At 35.2% G+C, this 10,991-nt stretch overlaps 2 protein-coding genes across 2 annotated transcripts; one reads left to right on the top strand and one right to left on the bottom strand.

The window, feature by feature from the left end:
- Window positions 1-144: 144 nt before the first annotated feature.
- Window positions 145-8,293, bottom strand: LOC101737096 (ATP-dependent RNA helicase DDX47). Its single transcript, XM_004923598.5, has 8 exons — window positions 7,948-8,293; window positions 7,519-7,777; window positions 5,358-5,524; window positions 4,475-4,711; window positions 2,735-2,958; window positions 1,897-2,029; window positions 1,492-1,620; window positions 145-307 (listed from the first exon to the last, which is right to left on the bottom strand). Exons 1-8 carry the CDS (start codon window positions 8,065-8,067, stop codon window positions 164-166), a joined length of 1,413 nt encoding a protein of 470 aa, XP_004923655.1. The 5' UTR covers window positions 8,068-8,293; the 3' UTR covers window positions 145-163.
- Window positions 8,294-9,344: 1,051 nt separating this feature from the next.
- On the top strand, window positions 9,345-10,866 carry Phf5a (PHD finger protein 5A). Its single transcript, NM_001098355.1, has 3 exons — window positions 9,345-9,451; window positions 9,526-9,716; window positions 10,160-10,866. The coding sequence occupies exons 1-3, from the start codon at window positions 9,400-9,402 to the stop codon at window positions 10,247-10,249; spliced, it is 333 nt and encodes a 110-aa protein (NP_001091825.1). The 5' UTR covers window positions 9,345-9,399; the 3' UTR covers window positions 10,250-10,866.
- The last annotated feature ends 125 nt before the right edge of the window (window positions 10,867-10,991 follow it).

The following is a 10,991-nucleotide window of genomic DNA, read 5'->3' as shown; positions in this document are numbered from 1 at the left end:
CCAAAAATTGGTACCAGCTCTCGGACTATACTGACAATCCAAACGGGCCAGTGAAGACTAAAATGTGCTTCAGCTCACATGTATAGATAGCTGACAATGATAAGGTTTGAAATCGTTCTACTAAAGGAAAATAAAAGATTATAATTTATTATAAAATTGTATTTCATCGTTTCCGTTTCTTGCCAGCGTGTTTAGGTTTCCCCTTGATTCGTCTGCGGACTCCGACCGCATCCTCTGTGTCGTCGTCAGAGTCGGCACCTCGCTTCTTACCCTTCGTACTCTTCTTGTCTTCTAGTTCTTTCATTTCCTAATGACATTTCCAAAAATGAATCTATAGATTATATTAAGGTTTCGAATAAATGCTTCTAATTTCTTCTTTGAATTGAAAATATAGGAACTTTGGCCTATCCTACGAGAAGTATGATCGTGGAAACTTTCTGACAGAAATGACTACCACTAGTGAATGGGTTTTTCAAATGCCCTCCCTTTTTTTATTGCTTATTTGGGTGGACGAGCTCACAGCCCACCTGGTGTTAAGTGGTTACTGGAGCCCATAGACATCTACAACGTAAATGCGCCACCTACCTTGAGATATAAGTTCTAAGGTCTCAGTATCGTAACAACGGCTGCCCCACCCTTTAAACCGAAACGCATTACTGCTTCACGGCAGAAATAGGCAGGGCGGTGGTACCTACCCATGTGGACTCACAAGAGGTCCTACCACCATTCACCAGTTAAAATTATGTTCTGTTCTGATGCTAACTCTCAATGCCGCTCAAATATTACGAATGAATCGTCCATTCAATTTAAATATAACAAAATAGTAGGAGTGGGTGATATAAATCGTATATAGATTCAATATCTATATATCGCAGCAATATCGTTGAATCCGATATCGCCCCGCAATATTCGTTTGGTTCGTATCGAATCGGCCAGAGTGAGTGAGCGCACGATAGGGATATCATGTGATGAATGAAACAGAAACAGGCATTATCCATACAATTGTAAACCTTATATTTAAGTCCATATGTCTGTAGATTATTCTTAGCGTATCAGCAGGATACAATTAAGGAAAGAAGTTTCAACTTTCGACCCTAACTTGAATGCAGTATAGCCTATTTGCATCGTTGAATTTAATTTCACGCGCTTTGACCTTGAACTAGAATTTTTGGACAAGTGTTTATAAATACTTAAAATTTTTTTGTGTTTGATTTTTAAAGTACACATTTTTCTATTTTTAGTTGAATCCAAATAATTAAACCGTATAACGTTGACTTAAATCTATATCTACTACGATATTATATCAGCGTATCGTTTCAAATCTCAAATATCATGAATCGAGAAAATCTACTAGCATCCATCAATATATAGATTCAGAAAATATATAGATTCAATATCCGATATTGATCCTCGATATATAGATACGATTCGATACGTGGCAAAACCGATATTACCCACTCCTACAAAATAGTAACTATTAGATGAACATACGATTCTAGTGAGACGTTGGGCCTCAGCGACCCTCTCCTGCAGCACCATGACCTCGCTCTCCTCCGTCTTGTATAAAGGCAGCTGTTTCCCGATCAACTGTTCAATTCGCTGGTATAACTCCACGTCGTACTGAAAAATTTATGTCAAACTTTTTTTTTCTTTCTATTTTGCAAGATTTTTTTACCTTCTGCCAAGCAGTTAGCAATAGAAGTACGAAGCAGGTATGCGTTCCAATTTGAAAGTTAGGACAACCATTTTGCTATACAAATTTTGGTCTTGTGTCGAGTTAAGTTAGTGACGACATCCACATAGTGATGTTTGAACTCCCGGTAACCACTTAATACAATTTTCTGGGCGTTCATTCACCCCTGTGCGCAATAAATAAATAAAAAACACTGTACATACCTGCGTGACAAAAGTGATAGCTTTACCGGCCCGACCGGCGCGGGCGGTGCGGCCCACGCGGTGGATGTAGTCCTTGCTGTGCAGCGGGATGTCCAGGTTTATCACGACGTCCACGTGAGGAATGTCCAGACCTCTGGAACGTAGTAAACGTGTATTGTCAATAAACAAGTCTTATACGCACAGAAATACGGTTTGAAGGGCGGGGCAGCCGTTGCAACTACACTGAGATCTCAAGGTGAATGGCGCAGTTACGTCGTAGAAGTCTATGGGCTCCAGCAACCACTTAACGCCAGGTGGGCAGTGATTCGTCCACCCATCCAAGCAAAAAAAAAGAATTTAAACGATTTAGTGATTACATGGCGGAATCATATCGAGGGGTGGAAGGCTATTTGGTTTAAGCGACATCTCACTTAATACGCGACTTTTATCTTTGTAATTAAAGGCGCGTTTTATTTGGTATTAGTATCAACAACTTGTTTTTTTTTTATTTCCTTTGTAGGCAGACAAGCATACGGCCCACCTGATGGTAAGTGGTCACCGTCGCTCATGGACGTCAGCAATGCCAGGAGCAGAGCCAAGCCGCTGCCTACCAAACCGCTTGGTGCGTTTTATCTGGTATTATAATAGTATCAACAACTTGATGTGTTTAATTAAACTTCAATGAAGTATAATCCATTCAAATAGCTAAAGAAGTTTTTTTGTTATGATATGTTTTCCAAAATCTTAAACTTTAAATATCTCCCCTGTAAAATTTCAAAAATGTTGCTTAAACCGAACACCTTTCACCAGTCGATCCGCAGATTTCAATGAAGATATATTTCACGCTACACACACACACCTGGATGCTACGTCAGTACAGATCAACACCGATCTGGATTTGCTCTTGAATTTGTTCAGGGCTGCGAGACGTTTATTCTGAGACATCTGACCGTGTAGCGGTACCGCGGCCAGACCCAAGTTTCTGAGCAATAATGCACAGCGCAGCGCACCGGCGCACGTCGAGACGAAGACGATAAACGAGTTTCCAGCCATCTCGTTGAGAATGTGAACTAGGTATACATCCTGTAAAAATTCAGATCAATAATTATTATTAGTACTAACTATACTGAGACCTTAGAACTTATATCTCAAGGTGGGTGGCGCGTTTACATTATGGATGTCTATGGACTCCAGTAACCACTTAACACCAGGTGGGCTGTGAGCTCGTCCACCCATCAAAGCAATAAAAAAAAAATAGTTGCTCAAATATATTATAGAAAGGATTTTCTTTTATATTTTCTTTCTTTTCTTAAATATTTTCTTTTAAGTTTTCAATTAAAAATATTTATGACAGAAGTTTAATAGATAATCATAAAAACATCAAAATACCTAGTAATACTTATGTTGTAAACAAATTACAAGAAGAGTAACAATTACAAATAATAATAATAAATAAATAAATAAGTATTTACTAACAATCACGCCACGTTAACTGGTCCCGTGCTAAGTTCGTAAAGAACTTGTGTTACAAGTACCAGATAACGGAAATAAATGTAAGATTTTTATTATACACATACATATATGTAATATACATCCATAACCCTGGAAAAGACATTTATATATATCATACAAATATCTTCCCTTGGCGGGATTCGAACCCGCGACCCCCGTATGTAGTGACCCATGTCACTTACCACTACACCAGACGGCCGTTAAATAAAAGTTAATAGCCTGTGTTGAGGATTTATAGTATAATTAAAATTGCTTTTACGGTTTAACATCGCCTTTTGGATAATCACAATATTTTTTCCAGTAAGTGATCAGTTGTCCTTGACTATAAAAATTGTAATGAATTCGAAACATCAAATAAAATGTTACGGCGATAAAAAACGCGAGATAAAACTTGTAAAGTACTTTTAATTATGTGTAAGACTCGCAAAATTCAACAAGAGAAAATAGTAGTAGAGAGCGTATAAGAGAGAGTGTTTAATAAACATGATAATAAAAGTATCCATATAAAGGGTAAAATAATAATATCTCAAACTTATTATGCTAATATATGAATATATGCAATCACTGCAACTATCGTCATAGAATGTTTTGCTTAGAACTAGTTTACATCAAGCTGCACAAACCTTGGATAATTTGTCAAGTGAGTCGACTATTATCAAAGCGGGCAATGTGACTTTTGGACAATTACTGGTAAATCAGAAAAACGAATTATTGACTTTGTATTCCATTGGCAGTCACAAAACTCTTCTGAACGACATCTTCGATAAATAACAGGTTAAGTTAACACTTTATTTAATGCAGGTTTTGAACCGTATTCTTTGAAGGAGACGATTATATTCAAATCAATCTGTATTGACATATCAATAACATTTTTTTGTCCAAATGCACAGATTGCCACCTTTGATAATAAACGACTCAAGTTGTAGAATTGAATATTAATAGATCAACTGAGTCATACTTATAGAAATTATACCTTAAAGCGGAAACCAAGTTTGGATAAACGGAGCTGCAAAACATCAATGGTATAACCATGATGATACCACAATTTCTAAAGCAAAAGAAGTCGAATTTTAAGTATTATTCTTACCTTAAACTTAACAGGTATGAAGATGTAGGATTGCATAAGCTTATCAACAGTCTGGTACTTTGTAGACACCTCCACTTTCACAGGATCTTGTAATGATGCCCTTTGGAGCTTCTGCACTTTCTTCGTCATTGTTGCAGAAAAGAGATAAGTGTGGCGTTCTCTTGGTATCACACGGAGAATCTTGTCCACTTCCACTTCGAAATCCATGTTGAGAATTCTATCCGCTTCATCCATTACCTGTTTAAATGGATCTCATCAATATTAGAGCAATTTTGCCCAATGAAAAAATATATATCTATATATCCCTTTCCTCTATAAAATCGCATAGTCATAATAGTATTGAATTGCACACTCCATTACTGTTTTGATGTGAAACATCTATAGCCGCACGTAAAACCGATTTCTGGCATGGCGACGCATGCCGTGGCGACGCGTCGCCATGCACAATCGACTGTGCGATTCTCTCCCGATCCGGCGTTAAGCCATCTCTCTCGCTACACTAAGCTTGGACACCTATAGTGTATACTCCGTAGTGTATACAGTGTTTTTTACTACAGTACACAATATAACCTGTGTTTTACTCAAAAACAAATTATTTTTTCGTAATATTTTATTTTATCATTATGACATATTTAGTTCCTATCACAATCTGTTCTTTTTTGCATATTACTTTTACAAAATAATGTCGATGTTTCACATCTGCCAGGCGTCCCGTGACGGCTCACATTTTTTATTTATAATCATTTATTTTACAGCTTATAAGCAATTCTGCTTAGGTTGAGACCTCATTAGTTTATTTCTACTGTTTTGTATATAATTTCAGTTTAAATTAATCGCTATTATTTAGATTTAATGTAACTGTAAAAATATGTTAATAGCTTACTAAATATTTTAGAGGCCTTAAATTAAATCCCTTGGTATTCTCCAGGTGGTCAACCAATCTTCCAGGAGTGGCGATGATTATGTGAGGTTTCTTGGATAGCATTAGTGCTTGTGCCACCATGTCCATACCACCAACTATTACTGCACATTTTACACCTATGCTTGCACCTATAACAGATTTTATAAATCATTCGTAACTGTCAATTATACTTAGAAACATTAAACTGCAGATGTTATGCAGATTTTTATTTATTCAATCAGAATGAAATGTCCATTGTAAAGAACACCTATCTAATATCACTTATAGACTTTTTATTACAATCCCTATTATCCTTCTTCTGATTTACTTTAGAAAAGTTCTGTTGGACATAATTGTGACATTGATTGGACATAATAATCTTGTGTCATTTTTTTGTACACAGTAGTCTATGACTTAAAGGTAAATAGCAGTCAAATATTTAGGAGATTAAGCCGTAATAGTAGTTTTATTGTGATTGTGTTAGATATGTCTAAGAAAGAAGACACACCAACACACCAATACTTTTATTGCAATTTATTCCTCCTCCTTTTATTGCTATCAATACTATACCATTTTATAATGATAGCTGGCTACCGAAACATAATTCAAATTGAAAAAATTTAGTGACACTAGAGCATTTGGTGAGCAAAAGTTCCTACTGTGCTAATTGTCAATAGTTATGCACTTTCTATTTTGACAATACAACCTTTGCATATTACAATTGAAATCTCAACTAAGTCAGCAGCCTCCATTTTCCAATGTTTATGCGCTCTAGTAACCACTTATCACTAAGTTTTTTTTTTTTATATGATTGAAGGGTTACTGGTAGGAGTGGGTGATATAAATCGTATATAGATTCAATATCTATATATCGCAGCAATATCGTTGAATCCGATATCGCCCCGCACGAAATCTATATATCGATATCAGCCGATACACGATATTGCTCGATGTGATGCGCATCGCCATATCGTACCGATTCGTGAATCGAAATCTATATTTCGATATCAGCCGATACACGATATTGCTCGATGTGATGCGCATCGGCATATCGTACTCTTTAATATCAGCAATATTCGTTTGGTTCGTATCGAATCGGCCAGAGTGAGTGAGCGCACGATAGGGATATCATGTGATGAATGAAACAGAAACAGGCATTATCCATACAATTGTAAACCTTATATTTAAGCCCATATGTCTGTAGATTATTCTTAGCGTATCAGCAGGATACAATTAAGGAAAGAAGTTTCAACTTTCGACCCTAACTTGAATGCAGTATAGCCTATTTGCATCGTTGAATTTAATTTCACGCGCTTTGACCTTGAACTAGAATTTTTGGACAAGTGTTTATAAATACTTAAAAAATTTTTGTGTTTGATTTTTAAAGTACACATTTTTCTATTTTTAGTTGAATCCAAATAATTGAGTTTATTTCTTGTGTTTGTATTAAACTTTTGAAATCTACACGCTTTTGGTATATTTTGTAATTTTAAATTAAGACACAAAATACTAAAAACTGAAAATAATGTAGCCAGTCCTAAGCCTGGTAAAAGCATGAAGGAAAGTTTTTTTGATATTTTTATTTTCATGTTCTTTTTATTACTTTAAGATCATATTATAAATTGATATCAGAAAACCAACCGTATAACGTTGACTTAAATCTATATCTACTACGATATTATATCAGCGTATCGTTTCAAATCTCAAATATCATGAATGGAGAAAATCTACTAGCATCCATCAATATATAGATTCAGAAAATATATAGATTCAATATCCGATATTGATCCTCGATATATAGATACGATTCGATACGCGGCAAAACCGATATTACCCACTCCTAGTTACTGGTGGCCCTGAGAGGTCTTTCCAGTTTCACCAGGACAGGTGGGCGAGCAAAGGCTCAGCCAGGAGGGGTGGGATTTGGTGGGATAGGTAGGGACTAGATTAGGGATCTCAAAAGCAGCTGCTGCGCGAAGGAATCTCTATAATGAATCACTAAGTGTGCTATAAGCTAATTAATGAGTTACTCAACTACAACAATAATAAACACAATCAATTTCCTCATATTTACATACATATTCTGTTATTGCTGTTTGCTCTTGATAAATGAACAAATTGTAATTTAACTTTATTATCTTACCAAGTGCTTCAAATTGTTCTGATATCTGAAATGCCAGTTCCCTTGTTGGTGTGAGTATAAGTGCAAAATATCTCTGCGGGTTCTCCAGTAGTGCTTGAAGTATGGGCAGGGCAAAGGCACCTGTCTTACCAGAACCTGTCTCGGCAAGACCAATGATATCTTTGCCTAGTAACGCGACGGGAATAGCTTCTTTTTGAATCTTAGAGGGTTTCTTCCATTTCAATTCTTCACAAGCCTCGCAGAGTACGTCTACAACTCCCTGTGGTTAAATGCAAATATAATCTTATGTTAATAACCTCAAAAAGTGTTATTTTTATTCAACGTTGAAGCAATTTAGTAAATCTAAGGCACCATTTGATATTAAAATCAATAAAATTATATTACAGTATTTACTTAGTATTACAAACACAGTTTAATGTAAAAACTTACCAAATCCTTAAATGTTATTTTATCATCTTCAGTATCTTCGTTGACATTTTCGGTTGGAGTTTGTTCCACCTCACTATCCTGGTTGGTTTCGTCTCCATAGCTTTCCTTGTCTGCAGTCATTTTCTCTAAATTATCATTGTTTTGGGGAATACAAAAAAGACGCGAATATTGAAAGCATGTGTTTGAATTAGGGGTATGCTGATTTCTGATTTCTGATTTCTGAATCTATCACATATAATATGTGACGTATGTGTCACCAAAGAAGTAAAACTGTCAAAAGTATACTTGACAATTAAGACCGATCGCAAACCGGCAATTAGACTTTTTGGTGGGAACGCGAGGAGTGAAGTTGTGTGATTTGTTTTATTTTGTCTATTTAGTGTTTCTTCAGGTTTAAATGTGTAATAACGGTGGTTTATTAACTGTTTAATATCTGTGACAGTGCACAAATGTGGGAAAATGAAACAAAGCCACTGGACGTAACTTCTCGGGATCCTCCAAAAAGTCCACTGAAAAAATCTCAGTAAATGACCACCATTTTACTGAGATTATATTTCATCCCATATCATCTCATCTCATTTCATTTAATTTCATCCCAGTTGATTGTTGTCTCAAATTAATCATCTTCATTTCATTTCATATTATCGTTTTCCATAAAAATACCCCATATTATATCATCTCATCTCATTTCATTTTATGCCATGTTTCATAAATTAATACACTTCATTTCATAGTATCATATTTCATAAAATAAAAAAAAATATATAAAAGGTTAGGCTGTATGCTATGATACCTTTGCCTTTCCATTTGGAAAAATGAAACTACTACTACTACTTATCTATGGTGCCAAATTATAGGACATGGCTTCGGCCTTAATGAAATTTTTATTTCAGGATATGAGTCGTCTATTATCAAAGGTGGCAATCTGTGCATTTGGACAAAAAAAAATTATTGATATGTCAATACAGATTGTTTTGAATATAATCGTCTCCTTCAAAGAATACGGTTCAAAACCTGCATTAAATAAAGGTTAATAGTTAACCTGTTATTTATCTAAGATGTCGTTCCGAAGAGTTTTGTGACTGCCAATGGAATACAAAGTCAATAATTCGTTTTTTCTGATTTACCAATCATTGTCCAAAAGTCAGATTGCCGGCTTTGATAATAGTCGACTCATATAATTTAAATCCTATAAGACCTGGCTTTGGCTTTATTATAAATTTATATCAGAAATTATATAGAACAAATGAGGCGGTATGGGCTTAGATCCCTTTGCCTTTCCTAATAAGGAAAAATTGTAACAAAAAAATATATCTATGGTGCCACTTGTCAAAATTACCGGGTCAAAATCGTCAAAATCTTTGTAGGTTATTCGATAAAAAAACAGTAAACGGCAAGTTTGATAATAACAATCAAAGAACATTCGCCAGCAGACCAGACCTAACTAAAAACATGGCAAAGCATCATCCAGATTTAATTTTCTGCAGGAAACAGCCCGGAGTCGGTTAGTAGTATTAAAAAATGGAAGACAACCAAGTTTAGTGTCGCTTGTTTTAATGCTATTTCTTATTTTTCCAGCTATTGGACGTTTATGTGAGAAATGTGACGGAAAATGTGTGATTTGCGATTCTTATGTGCGTCCGTGCACGTTGGTTCGTATTTGTGACGAGTGCAACTATGGCTCGTATCAGGGGCGATGTGTGATTTGCGGCGGGCCTGGAGTATCTGATGCTTATTATTGTAAGGAGTGCACGATACAGGAGAAGGATGTAAGTTTTAATTTTGTAATTTTTGAACTCAAATAATCGCATCGAAATCATTAATTTAAATTTCCTCAAATCAAAAAACATCGTTATATTTTGATAGTTTAAAAACTCACAAGAAACTAGTCAACCTGACTTGATCAAGTGACCTGATAATGATTGTGTGCGTCCCCAATATCATGTACATTAAGCCAAGCCTAATAAAATGTATAGCCAAAAGGATTGTGGCATTGAAGTGGCATTGGGCAGGACACATTGCTCGTAGAACAGATGGCCATTGGGGCCAGAAAGTTCTTGAGTGGCGACCGCGTATCGGAAGACGTAGCGTGGGTAGGCCTCCCACAAGATGGACCGATGGACGATGGCAGTGGACGTCTGTGCGCTGATAACAATAATAATAATAATAATAATACATATTATTATGCTAATAAAATTGTTATTTTTCACAGAGAGATGGCTGTCCAAAGATTGTCAATTTGGGAAGCTCTAAAACAGATCTGTTCTACGAGAGAAAGAAATATGGGTTTAGGAGACACTAGCATTAGGTTTCTTTTTAGTTTTTAAATATTAATTTCTGCAAAGTTTCTGTTATTTAAAATAATAAAAACAGAGGTTTTTCTCAACTAAAGTTTGATTGAAATACAAGTTTGTTTTTATCAACTACTTTGTTGTTGACTTTTTAAAGCCAACGGCTATTATGATCAAGTATGGTTTTCAATGTCTAAAGAGTTGCAGCTCGGGTCCAAGAGAAATTCACATATATTTTTTTAAATTCATTCATTTATACAATTGGATTGTTGTTATCGATGATATCTGTTATTTTTTTACAATTTTTTTTATCCTTTGTTTATTCAATGCAGATTAGTTTTCATTTTCCAACTAGAAAGAAAATACTTGAAAAATACATTTAGTTTTTGCATTTAAATTATTAAGATTCATTTTTATTTTTTATTTTTCTACTAAATTGTCAATAAAGATATTTTTGACTACCATGTGCTCTGTAAAACTACAGACAATATGTTAGCAATATTCATGTATGTAATGAGAGTGATTGTACTGTGTGAATGTTGTCTGTCATATTTTGAAAACTATGTTTCTAGTGTGTACTTACATTAAGACATTATGTAATTATTAATAAATGCATTGGTATTACACATTTAATGGCCCTACACTACCATTTTCTCCTTCGTCATGGGTCTGGGAAACAACCAAACATAACTAAGTAATTTCTAATCAAATATCTTTTGACTATCCGGGAATTACACATACCTGGACTATATT

This window comes from Bombyx mori, chromosome 8 (genome assembly GCF_030269925.1).
Source record: "Bombyx mori chromosome 8, ASM3026992v2".
Taxonomy (NCBI): domain Eukaryota; kingdom Metazoa; phylum Arthropoda; class Insecta; order Lepidoptera; family Bombycidae; genus Bombyx; species Bombyx mori.
Note: the sequence above shows the minus strand (reverse complement) of the source record. Positions and strands in the feature narration are given on the sequence as shown.

Excerpts from the sequence above, each read along its gene's own strand:
- Phf5a (NM_001098355.1), top strand. The coding sequence starts at position 9,400 with ATGGCAAAGCATCATCCAGATTTAATTTTCTGCAGGAAACAGCCCGGA. Across the intron at positions 9,452-9,525 it reads CAGGAAACAGCCCGGAGTCG|CTATTGGACGTTTATGTGAG; the intron begins GTTAGTAGTATT and ends TTATTTTTCCAG. Across the intron at positions 9,717-10,159 it reads GCACGATACAGGAGAAGGAT|AGAGATGGCTGTCCAAAGAT; the intron begins GTAAGTTTTAAT and ends TATTTTTCACAG.
- LOC101737096 (XM_004923598.5), bottom strand. The coding sequence starts at position 8,067 with ATGACTGCAGACAAGGAAAGCTATGGAGACGAAACCAACCAGGATAGT. Across the intron at positions 7,778-7,947 it reads AAATAACATTTAAGGATTTG|GGAGTTGTAGACGTACTCTG; the intron begins GTAAGTTTTTAC and ends ATTTAACCACAG. Across the intron at positions 5,525-7,518 it reads AGAACAATTTGAAGCACTTG|GTGCAAGCATAGGTGTAAAA; the intron begins GTAAGATAATAA and ends AATCTGTTATAG.